The sequence below is a fragment of the Copadichromis virginalis genome, linkage group LG19 (genome assembly GCF_057382275.1).
Source record: "Copadichromis virginalis isolate Kocher_CV1m ecotype Utaka linkage group LG19, C_Virginalis_male_GT1.1, whole genome shotgun sequence".
Taxonomy (NCBI): Eukaryota; Metazoa; Chordata; class Actinopteri; order Cichliformes; family Cichlidae; genus Copadichromis; species Copadichromis virginalis.
In genome coordinates this window covers 22115772-22128675 of record NC_140636.1, presented here as the reverse complement: position 1 = coordinate 22128675, position 12904 = coordinate 22115772, and the positions used below count along the sequence as shown (strand labels likewise).

The following is a 12904-nucleotide window of genomic DNA, read 5'->3' as shown; positions in this document are numbered from 1 at the left end:
AGCCGAGCATGGCAAACATTGCAACAGGAGCCAATATTCTACTTGCTGGGGACTAGTTTCAACTGCAGATCAGTGCGTGTAAGGCAGGGGTGTCAAACTCCCGTCCTCGAGGGCCAGCATCCTGCTTGTTTTTGAGATATCCTTGCCCTACCTGCAGCTGATTACCTGGATCAGGTGTGCTTTGCCAATAAGAAGCTACAAGGGCAGGTTAGTTGGAAAACAAGCAGGAGAGCGGTCCTCGAGGCCTGGAGTTCGACACCTGTGGTGTATGGAGAGGACTGTATATACGGGACTGACCCTTAAACAAAGGGCGACATCACGGCTAACAGATGTGTTTCTTCTCTAATTTTTGGACAACAGTAGAGCTCGCTGGCACAGAAATACACCAATGAGCTTTTAGTGAATTTATTGCTGGTTTTAATATTTTCATGTAATTTGTTGTGTGAGACAACAAGAAAGTAGATTAAGAAGAGATCTACTCTCATAAGAAAAAAAGAATGTCCTTCATTTACTAAAAAACAGTAGACGAGGTGCTTTTGTTGCTTCCCAGTAGCTGATTCTGGACAGATGCCTACATAAAAGTTTGGAAAATATGTCTGTAATTATGCAGACAAAATACAAATTAGTTTGGCTTGTAAAAGCTATTCTTGGCGGGGATAGTTCCCCAAAACTTGGCTCATGAGCCAGAAAGTTGATACTGTACACTGAAGACCAGATGGTAAACCGCCAAAAATTCCATATTCTTAAAGGCTTTCTTGTGGGCATGTAAACATACCGCCATCTATTGTTCTGTAGTGTTTGGAAACCAAGAAAACCAAAGTATTCACAGGACACAGACAAGTCAGACAGACGAGTCAAAAAGCCGGAGTGAAATTAGGAACAGTAATGTGAATATTTGTTGGCGCCAGAAGAAATGTTTACCTCCATGGTGTAGTTAGTGTGCTTGTTGTCAAAGATGAGAGCTTCCTGAATGAGCTGGTGGTCTCCCTCCAGCTGGTCGATCTTTGGCTTGTAGTTGACGATGCTTTTCTCGTACTGGCGGAGGTGCGTCAGCTGGTCCTCCAGGGTGCCGTGCATCTCGATTGAGATGCGGCCAATTTCCTGTGTAAGCACACAGAGAAGGTTATGACACCTTTTAATGAGAACAATGAGTCACAGCGGAGAGGAGGACATGCACACATGAATCCATTCAAGAATAGTCAAAAATCAAATACCACAGCCTGGCTTTGAAGCTTTTCGTTCATCAATTTATTTTATTTTTATTTTTTTAAAAGGACAGCATCTCTGCTATTTTACTGAATATAACATATGTCACCATTATGTAAGTACCGCCTGGATCAAGCTTTCAAGAACACGAAAATGTCTCCTTTATATAAGGCTACAGTAGCTCCCACATTTCAAAGTGTTATCAAATAATATTTTAACACCAAATAAGAGCAACTATCAAAAAGCCAAAACTAAAGTCTTATATATTTTATCATTATTTAATATGAAATTGAATATGAAATTCTGTGACAGGAAAAAAAACTAATAACCTCTAGTTCAGACCTAAAGACCAAACCATCACTCTGGCCTCATTCTCAACTTATAACGTGCTCCTCCGACTGCGGTTTCTGCTCACACTGACCTCCATCTTGGTTTGGATCCAAGGCCCGATGACATTGGCCTGGTTGGCAAACTGTCTGCGCAGACGCTCGTTGTTCTGCTGCCGGGCGTGCTCTTCAATCAAAGCCTGGTCGCGCTGCGGCACCAGCTGCCTGACCTACAGCAGCCGGGAGATTGATGGAAACACCCAAGTGCGTTAATACTGAGTCGTGTGGCTATAATAAAGATGGGAACAACGCAACCTGTAATGAATGGAGAAACTCTTTTTCCCCCCCCATTTTTTTTTTTTTTTTAAAAGATCTTCTCTCAGCGCTTCACTCTTTTCATAACACAAGTTCTTATTCCCTTACTGAATATAAAAATAAATCTCTTATGCCACTAAAGCTTACCAAAGCATGAATTTGCTTTGACTGGAGCTGCCATACTCATTTTACGTTACTTTAAAGAGCTCACATTTTCTTTGTTGTCTCTTTTGTTGCCTGCCTTTTTCTCCCAGTCTTTTGTTCTAAATTTAATTATCTCTGAATTATTACGGTATGCAGAATTGTAGGCAATAAAATGTGGGTTTGTATTCTGACTGATTAAATATTAAAAAGTAATAAAAACCAACATGACACAAAACAAGCTTTTCTTTCCCTGATGTTTTTCTCTTTACCAATTGTTCTCCCAAGACCTCTATTATTTACTATGTTATGCCTCATCCAAAGTTTTTGTCGTGTACATTTTTGCTTTTATTTCCTTCACAGGCTTTCTTTCTTTCTTTCTTTCTTGTTTGGATGTATGGACAGTCCAGATCACTTAAAAATCTGGATTAAGAAGGGAATGGATAACTGAAAGGGGAAAAAAAAAATGCACTAGACCCCAAATTTTCACTCATCATGCACAAAAAAAAAAAAAAAAAAAAGGGGGGAAAAACCCACACATGAAAACACCAACAAATGAAAACAAAAAACATAACATTTTACATGTTTATTGATTATATTACCTTGTCCCATTTGGCATTAATCTCCTGTGGGTTGATGGTAGTATAGGGGTTGGTGCCGGCAATATTCACGTGATAGGTCTGCACAATTTTGGCAATCTCATTGTGAATTCCCAGGATGGCCAAGCGCTCTTTGTCAGCCTCTGGTAGCGTGGCTTTGAACTGCTCGTGGGCTGTGCTTAATCCCTGAGACACAAAATGTAGACAAACAATTAGGACGACTTCTTTGAACATCAGGACTTGGAAATGTTCACAGACAGTGTTCTCTGCTATATAAAACACTGCATAGACACTGTTACAGCAGTCAAATGGATCTGGGCTTATCCCAACCAAAAGCCCTGGATGACCCGGGAGGTCAGGCAGCTGCTGAAGGAGAGGAACATTGCGTTCAGGTCTGGCAACAGGGATTACTACACCACAGCCCAATCCAACCTGAAGAGAGGCATCAGAGAGGCGAAGGGGGACTATAGGAGGAGGATTGAGGACCATCTGAAGAGTAATGCCAGCCGGCAGGTGTGGCAAGGCATCCAGCACCTAACCAACTATAAGATCAATCTCGGAGCTGCGGACAGTGACCTGGAGCTGGCAGAGGAGCTGAATATCTTCTTCGCCCGCTTTGAGACCAGGGTACCGGAGGTATTGGAGCCACAGCAGCAACACGCCACCCATAGCAGCACCACCCTCACCCTGGAAGAGCACGAGGTGAGGCGCATGCTGCAGGCTGTTAACCCGAGGAAGGCGGCGGGTCCTGATGGTGTGCCAGGTTGAATATTGAGGGATTGTGCAGAACAGCTGGCTGGGATCTTCACCAGGATCTTCAACAAATCCCTCGCACAGGCGACTGTCCCACTCTGCCTCAAGTCCTCCACCATAGTCCCCTTGCCTAAGAAGCCCCACATCACCGGCCTGAATGACTACAGACCGGTGGCACTCACCCCAGTGGTAATGAAATGCTTTGAGAAGCTGGTCCGCAGACACATCACAGCAGCCCTGCCCCGCAGCCTGGATCCACACCAGTTTGCCTACAGAGCAAACAGGTCCACGGAAGATGCTGTAGCCACAGCACTCCATGCTGCATTAACACACCTGGAAGAGCATGGTAGCTATGTGCGGATGCTCTTCGTGGATTACTGCTCAGCTTTTAACACCATCCTTCCACACAAACTGGTGGCCAAGCTACAAGACCTGGGGCTTCCATACAGCACCTGCATGTGGATCAACAGCTTCCTCTCGGGCCGTAGACAGAGAGTCAGAGTTGGCCATCACACATCCTCAGCCCTGAGTCTCAGCACTGGCTCACCCCAGGGCTGTGTGCTCAGTCCACTGCTCTACTCTCTCTACACACATGACTGCACTCCTCGCCACCACAGCAACATCTTTGTGAAATTTGCAGACGACACCACAGTGGTGGGGCTCATTTCCAAGGGAGACGAGTCTACGTACAGAGACGAGGTGGAGCAGCTGACGTCATGGTGTAAGGCCAATAACCTCCTCCTCAACACTTCAAAAACCAAAGAACTCATAATAGACTTCAGAAGGAAAAAGGCAGAGATCCAACCACTATTCATAAATGGGGACTGTGTAGAAAGGGTGGCAAGCTTCCGCTTCCTGGGAGTCAATATAGAGGAGAACCTTTCCTGGAGTGTGAACACCTCCGAGCTGCTGAAAAAGGCCCAACAGAGACTGTACTTCCTGAGAATTCTCAGGAGGAATAACATCACACAGAGATTGCTGGTGTCCTTCTACAGAGCCACCATTGAGAGTGTTCTAACTTACTGCATATGTATTTGGTACACTAGCTGCACAGGGGCTCAGAGGAAAGCACTCCAAGGGATCATTAACACCGCCCAAAAGATCACTGGCTGCCCTCTCCCCACACTGGAAGTTCTACACAACGCCCACTGTTTTAAAAAGGCCCAAAACATCATAAAAGACACCTCACATCCTGGCCACTCCCTGTTCGAACTGTTGCCCTCAGGCAGACGGTACAGGGCAATCAGAGCAAGGACTAATAGACTCAAACACAATTGTTATCCAACTGCAATAACACATCTGAATACTACAAAAAAAAAATGTCCATCACGCCACTCTGAAACATGTGTGGGAATGTATGTGAATGTTTCACTGTTACATCTTATTAGTATTTTAAGTATTCTATTTTATTTATTGAATTTTATTGGTTTATTTATATTTTGATATTGCTAGGGATGATGCAATGATCGGGGACCATTCTTAATTTCGTTGTTCTCGTGACAATGACAATAAAGTTTCTGATTCTGACTAGCCTTTTTTGTGAATTATGAAATATAAAAAAATTTGAGTTTGAATTTTTTTTGCTTAAAAACTGTAGTGATATGGAACTTATATAACACTGTGCAGAGATATTAAGAAAGATTTATTTTAAAAAGAAGCAGCCAAAACCAAACATGTAATATAAGCTTCCTCAGTCTGATGAAGTGTTGATTCAAACAACTGCATTTTCATTTTTGTTCTCTTGATTGATTCATTAGTTAAGACAAACTTGCTTAGGTCTGCTTGCATCTGCTTTTATGGTTTTATACCAGAATCTGACAAAGTCAAACTCTGATATTGTGTTTAATTGCATTCCTGCTGTGAGTGAGATGAGAAGATCCATGTCTGTGTGTCTGTGTCAAATCTGTTTGATAAATGTTAGATTTAAGTCTAAAGCCCATCAGAAGAGAACAACATCCACCTGCTGAGAGTTTTTAATTTAAAAAAAATTCAGTTTTAAAGAGGCCCCAGACAGTGCTTTATTTTATGAAAGCTTTCTGTTACAGCCATCCTATCACTGGGCTGGAATTCTCCTCTGTTAGATCAAATATGATTTGTGGCAAAGAGGAAGTACCTCACACAATAGTGCAAACAAACCTGGAAGTGCTTAACTGTTAACAATAGGCTCCCTAATGCAATTTCAGTGCTAAGCAGCTATAGAGAGAAATTCAAAACAAACAGTCAGCTCATGTTATCGCGGTTTAATCATTAAGTAGCAAAAACACCCTGCTTGTTGTCCAGTTCATAATTTTCATATGATCTTAGAATACTCCAGGGGTCCGTTCTTCGTACCTCGCTAAGTAAGTTAGCTGGATTTGATTGTTGACGATTTCGCGTGATCCTGGATCGTTCGGTTCTCCGAAGCTCATCCGGGACTTGCTGTCATAGCAACAGATCCGTAAGCGTAAACCTGCTTGGGAGCAGGTTTACTTTATGTAAACAAGATTAGATCGCGGCCACTCAGGTATGTCCGCTTCATTTATACGAAAGCAACAGCGATATTTTACCACTGTTTTACCATAAATAAATATTATCAATGTAACTAAAGATAATGCAGTACTTGATCCTTTCATTGATTTCATACAGATACATACAGGTCATTTCCTAAAAAAAGGGAAATGTACTATTAATCATTCTATTTCATGTATTTGATTATTACAGATGTAATTCATATTTCAGAGTAGTAATTGTAAATTACTTCGTGTAATCAAGATGAGAGACCACGGCTATAAAAGCGAAAGTGGATTTGGGAAGTCTGTCGCAGCCATGTCCTGTCCGTATACGCGAGCCACCCATTGCGGAAGGTGCAAGATTGATAAGGAGAGTCCTCAGAATTCAGCGTATATTGCGGGACAGACAGGATCCTTTAGCTCAGCGCGACAGTGTGCTCATAGAGAGATATCGATTTTCCCGTGAGGGTATTATTTACTTAACCAACTTGTTGACGAGGGGGTGCAGGACCACCACCTGTCTTTTTTTGCTCTGCCCTTTTCTTGGTTGCTGTTATAAACAAACAAACAGATTATTCCAGGGTCTCTTTCCAAGAGACGACAAGCAATATAAGTGATAAATATTACCATTCTGTAGAATATTCTTATATTTCACTTTTACTTGTTCCCATGTTCTAGTGGGTCCTGTCGTGGCTCTAATGTGAAAGAGGATATAATGTAATATAATATAATATGATATAATGTAATATAATATAATAAATTACTTACAAGTTTAATTTGTCAGAAACTTTCTGCCAGCCCTCTCTCCTTGCTTTTGCAGCCTTTGCAGTGTTCTCTTGCGTTTTAATTAAACTCTGAAACTCCTGAAATCCCTCAATCAAGAGTTCTTGCTCTGCTGCCAAAAAATACTGAGCGCGCTCCTTCGACATTTTCGCCGACCAATCAAAGGGTTGCCGATCAATGTTTCTACTATCGATGCATAGCCCCTTTTAAGCCACCCAGTGATCTCACATTACTTCATCCAGCTGTACTAATCGTCAACAACAGGTGTGTTCGGAGAACCGGAATAGCGAGCTCAAAGTTGGCACGATGATTTGATCTTGGATGTAGTAAGCGAGGCACGAAGAACGGACCCCTGGAGTCATTTGACCTTGAAATTCAATTCAATTCAGTTTTATTTATATTGTGCCAAATGACAACAGCAGTCACCTCAGGACCCTGAAATATTACAGAGAAAACTCCAATAATCAGATCAAGTACTTGGTGACAGCGGGAAGGAAAAATTCCCTTTTTAACGAGAAGAACCCTCTGGCAGATCCAGGCTTAGGAAGGGCAGCAATCTGCTGCAGCTGGTTGGGGGTGAGGACAAAAGAGAGCCCATTCCTGTTGAACTCTGCTGTTGCTTCCTTCCCTGTTCTAGCCCACAGATCAAAGGCTCTGAATACTGAATGGAACTGAAATTAATGGAATTTGTTTTTTGTGTGACAAGTCGTTAAATATTTAGATAATGGTAAATCGTACACCAAAACTTTACAGAAGCACACTTTGCACAATTGAGCCGGTCATTTTAGAGTTTGATTGATCTTTCTAAAACAGACGGTGTTGGACTAGCTAGGAGCAAAAGTTTTGGAGAATTTGTTTCCATATAATAATGTAGTCATGAAATAAAACCATAAATCTTAGCATATTTATGATTTTAGTAGTCTCACATCATAAGAAGTACTCAGCGAAATGTAAAGTAACAACCATTATGACTTATCCAAAGCATCTATTTAGTTTGCTGAAGATATATCAACTTGGTCATATGTTCATTTATTACCATTATGTACCACTAGAAGGTGCAATATGCTGTTATGGTAGCAGGCAATATGTTGCTTCTTCACATTAACTTGACATAGATGATAGCTGCTTAGCCAACGCTCATCAAGAAAGTAAAGAAGCACCAAACGAACAAATACCTGCGTTAACTTCGCAGCTACATAACCCCTGCTGTGTGTTTAAAGGCTGACAATTCTATTTATTCCCTAAAGTCGCATGTATTTTTCCCCATCTCACCTGGATCTCTTCAATGGTGTGGACAATAAATGTATCCTGCAGGTCCTCCATTGCACCCTCCATCCAGTTGTTGAACGGAGCCGCTCTTTTGGCAAACTCAAGGTACAGCTGGTCGATGGTTTCAAGGAGCTTCTCTGTTCTCTGTTGAGCATTAAAAATGTGATAAACATAAATTTACAGGGTTTTTATTGACCTTCAAAGTCTATTTGGGTGAAATTTAAGAATTCGTGGAGGCTTTTTTTTTTTTGCATGAGCATTCACAGAGCTCAGAGGGATTTGGGGGGTTATATCTTCACAAATAAAGTCTCTAAACTTGAAAGGCTTTTCAAGGCCAGCAGAAACTCTGAAATTGTCGTCACAGTTTCTCACTGTGAGGAAAAACTCTTTCATCTCTAAATTTTTGCCCTCACCGGCATAAAGAAGGACAGGGGGAATTTAAAACACTTTAAAGCGAGTCAGAAATGTGACTCTTTGCTAGGTTGTTTACTTTCGATTCCCTTTGGGCTTGTCCCATGTTACCTGCAGAGCCTCGCTGCGTTTCTGGGTCAGACCTCCCAGAGCGTCCCATTGGTCGCAGATCCGCTGGCAGCGAGCGTTAACACTGGGGGAGTCATAGTAGTCCAGCTCACTGGAGCACAAAAGAGACAGGAACACAAGTGGTTCGTTATCTGCAGCAGAGCAGCTTTAACTCACATTAATCATCTTTCATAGATAAGAATTTTGTTCCTGTTTGTCTGTCATCTTGATTGGTTGATTTTGTGTTTTATGTGGCGTGAAATAAGAATGAGCAGAATGTCCTAGTTGTAGGCTCAGCTCTTACTGTGCAAACAGGCAAGCTGTAAATGCACAGGAGCCCTCAAATTATCCAACTCTACTTCATCCTTTTATTGATCCACAGAAGGTGTTCACTTCTCTTACTTTAACTCCTGTGCAATGGCTGCAATCTGCTCCACGCGGTCCTGGTGTGCCGCCAGGTCACTCTCAAAGGCCTCGTGTTTTTTCAGCAAAGCCTTAATCTCTGACAGAGAGGCCGTCTCATAGTCCCGCTTCTGCAGCATGTCCTCTTTACCTTCAGGGGGAGACACAGAAAGTATATCATTAAAGCTAAAATATCTCCCACCTATACTTCTGCATTTTTACTTTACCTCAGCCACACAGCACTAAACACAGGAGCGCTCTGGTTCGTTATGTTCATATGTGCACTTTTTTCAAAACAGCAGATACCTTCAGTCCAGGCTTCGTGGATGGCTGCTTTCTGCCTGAACTTCTCTGCCAGGTGGTCGAGTCTCTCCAGCCTGCGGATCTCGTTGAGGAGCCATTCTTCGTAGCCTTTCTCTGCTCCCTCTAGATTTCCCCATGCATTGTTAATGTCCTGCATGAGGCAAAGGAGAAACAGTCTAAAACAGGCTGTGACTTCAACGGATGAAAATCTGAGCTATAAATCCAAGTAAACAAAACAGCTTTCATGTTCTGCGACTACATATATTATTTTACAAATACACACATCCACAACATAACATTACTTTACTTAAACCTCACATTTACTTTTATGGCTCACTGTCTTAAGTCTGTACTTAGCAACTGTATATATTCTACTTAAGGAGTGACGACTTATTCTGTTTAGATCAGTCCTCAACGTGGAGCTGAGACTGCTAAACCTTGAGTGTAAAATGTTAAGGTACTATTTGTTGCACTGTTTGAAAATGCTAAATGTTTTACATGCATTCAAATTGCTTGGAATTTGCATGTGCAAATGTTGAGCACCTTAATTACACAAAAATGGTTTTAGAAACTTGGTTTGAGCCATTTAGAAGTTCAAAAGCAGTTGTTACTTTTGTCTGGCTGTATTTGAGCTTTGATAAATGCTTTGCAGATGAGGCTTTATTGCCTTTTTCAGTTAATAATGAAAGCTTTAAGACTGAACCAAAAGGGAATTGAAAACAGTGAAGTTACAGTTGGTGGAATCTTATTCGATTTGTTCGTATACTATTTATTTCACAGTTATAATGGGAAAAATGCCTCCTGATGTTTTGAGACTTTACAAATTGTAAAATGTTTATGTAATTGTTGTCACGGCGTAATTATTCATATTATGTAATAGTAGAAAATGCAAAATTGTTAGAGTAAAAAAAGTTACAATGTTTTCTGACATCTCAAACTTTTTCAAGTTTGTTCTTTCAGAAACTGCCCTGACTTACCGAGACCATCTTTCCCTCAGAGGGCATGAACGCAGGCCTGTTGCTGAGCCTCAGCTTGGTCTGCAGGGTGTTGAAATTGATCTCCAACTGGCACTTTTCCTGCACTTTGGGCGGCTTGTGGAGGCGGCGATAATCTCTGAAGTCCTCCAGCTTCTGCTGCATGGCCTGCATGGTGTTCTCCGGCATTCGGTTCTCCAGCCAGGGGATGGTGCGACGGATCCACTCCAACAACTGGGGTGTTGTGTAATGTGTGGAAAAGTGTATGTATGTATGTGTGTGTGGTAAAGGATGAGATTATGAGGAGGCAGATGGAGGGAAAATGAGTTCATGGAGATGAATGGGGAAGAAGAACCATGCAAATCACAGAAAATGGAGCGTAATGATCGTCAGAGAGGAAGAAGATGAGATGTGTTGGATGTGATTGACATGTGAAGAAAGAATATAAGGTGAGATAATTAGTTGACTAGTTACGTTTTACTAACTGATTGCAACGAAATGTATGTTTTGTGTCTTTTTGTTTTCTCTCATTTTCTTTACCATTATCTATAACACAGCATCAGATATACACAAATATTTTTGTATTGAAAGTTCACTTATTTTAACCTGACTTTACAACAAGAATGCACCAAAAATAAGTCTTTTTAAAATAGTTTTTAATAAACAGTTAACTTTTAAAAATCCACTGATTTTTTCAAGGAATTGTTCATCATTTGGGGAAATAGACATACTTTCTCTTGTCATGAGAGATAAAAGTCTCAGCTTCAGTGGCATAAAGTGCTAGCCTGAACCTGCCCACTGGTACTGTGGTAGGTAAATACGTAAGGATAGAATGAAATAAACACGTTAAGTTCATATCTGTTTGTTTAATCTGTGACAATTTACATAACTGTAAGGTAACTCTATAATGTTATCATGCAGCATGTACTTTACCAATCTGGTCTAATTCTCTGCTACATCAAAAAACCTCATTTATAAGCAAATGGTATAAAATGAGAGAGAAAACAGACCGACTACCAAAAAATCTGATTTTATCTGGTGCACTTCTATGCCTAAAACCTGTTTGTCTGGCCGCTGGTTATCTTGATCTGCCATGTTTATACCTGTTTAGAGCACAAAAACCCCCAGGGGTAGGAGGTGAAGGAGTGGTGCAGTAAGGGTGGGGAAAACAGAAAGGGGGGGGGGGGGGAGTAGAGAAGTTGCAGGGCAATTAAAGGATAAAAACTGGGGTGTGCTCACATCACTGGCCAGCTTCTCATAGTCCTCCATCAGCTGCTCATTCTCTTGGTTGACAGCCAGCACCTTGCAGATCCTGTTGGCCGCTGTCTCTGCCTAAATGGCGGGAGCGAGGGGGGGGAAACAGAGTGAGACCCACAGCTGAGAGAGACAGAGCAAATTTTGAGCCTTGGTGTTATGCAGCTATCTCTAATGTTCCTTGCATATCTAACTGGTGAGTGTGCCACAGGTGATATATTTGATCTGACTGCATCCATCCATCCATCCATCCATACTGCCTACACAGAAGCACTCCAAGATTTCCCAAATGAGTCATTTTTAGGGAATGAAGCAATACATCAGCAACAGCTCTGCAGGGAAGTAAAATCAGGACAGTCACTGCATGTTACCATACCTATAATGTATAATGATGCCTGGACGTGTGTGCTGTACTGAGAATGTCAATGAAATGCCCCAAGATTAAATAGAGTCCAGCCTGTTTCCAGCAGGCACGACTCTAGAGAACAACGGTGACAACTCAGAGAGCTGTAACAATGATGCATTAAACTGTACCTGCCATCAGGTGTAGGGGCAGCGTTCTCTCTGCAACACTATCTTTTTATAGCATAGCAGCAGCAAATAGTGTTATTTTAGCCTCTCAACCTACATAAAGAGAGCTCTGACTGGAGAAATGTAGAGTGAAGCCCAGTGGGGGAACAGAGGGGCTCATCTCTGACATAACACCTCTCTCAGTCTTTAATACTGAATGCACAATGTATGAATAAGTCACTGTGACGATATGTAGTCAGGTAACCTGTTGTGTGTAAGATGAAAATGCTGTAAAGAGAAAAGAATTCTGAAAGAAAATACAAGCAGAAACTGAAGTGACATGCATAAAGTCTGGAAAATATGCAGCAGATTTTAGCTGAGAAATGCAGCACACCCAGACACAGTTTTTAGAATAAAACAAGAAACTCCATCTGCGACTGCAGCAAATCAAAACCATTGGCAATATACCTCTGAAGTGCTTGACAAGTAAATGTATTGATTGAAAAGGCAGCACAGCCTTGCAGCAGTGTCCTTTTAGAGGGTGCACAGTCTCAGTAAGCTAAACCCGAGTCTCCCTCCTGCCCCATTTCATAGTTCACAGCCTGGCATCCCACACTGAGGACTGTTACCAGCCTCTTTTGTTAAGAGATCACAGGGGAAACTTGGCTCGGTCAGAGACATGCTCCGGGGGTTCCACCAGGAGTTGCCTTAAAAGGAGAGCCATGATGTGCAGGTCGTGCTTCTGTGAGCAAATGTTTGCATGCTGGGCCTGTTTAATGAAAGGCTCGACAGCCAGGACCTCTTTCATGAATTACTTTGTTGTGAGATCACAGCGACCAGAGGGAAGGATTATTAAGGTGAAAACCATCTTCCCATTTATCTGCGGTGCCACTGTGGACACTGCCCTATTTTGTGTCTCTTCTGTATGATCAGCAGAAGCCCCACAGACCTGCTGCTCAAACCTTCAGGTCAGAAGAAAGTCAACTCGAAGAGATGGTTTGTTTCAGACAGTGGAAAAACTAAGGGGGCGCACCAAGACTTGATATAACAAATATTTTTAA

The 12904-nt window shown here is 41.9% G+C and overlaps 1 protein-coding gene across 5 annotated transcripts in view; it reads right to left on the bottom strand.

The window, feature by feature from the left end:
• Window positions 1–12904, bottom strand: part of actn1 (actinin, alpha 1) — a 57083-nt gene that overhangs the window by 4577 nt on the left and 39602 nt on the right. For all 5 annotated transcript variants that reach the window (XM_085442571.1, XM_085442574.1, XM_085442570.1 and 2 more), the window contains exons 9-17: window positions 11319–11411; window positions 10083–10313; window positions 9109–9256; window positions 8803–8953; window positions 8404–8512; window positions 7885–8025; window positions 2591–2773; window positions 1628–1762; window positions 922–1101 (exon numbers count right to left, since the gene is read on the bottom strand). In XM_085442571.1, coding sequence (XP_085298697.1) covers window positions 922–1101; window positions 1628–1762; window positions 2591–2773; window positions 7885–8025; window positions 8404–8512; window positions 8803–8953; window positions 9109–9256; window positions 10083–10313; window positions 11319–11411 — 1371 coding nt within the window. The remainder of the gene's footprint in view (window positions 1–921; window positions 1102–1627; window positions 1763–2590; window positions 2774–7884; window positions 8026–8403; window positions 8513–8802; window positions 8954–9108; window positions 9257–10082; window positions 10314–11318; window positions 11412–12904) is intronic.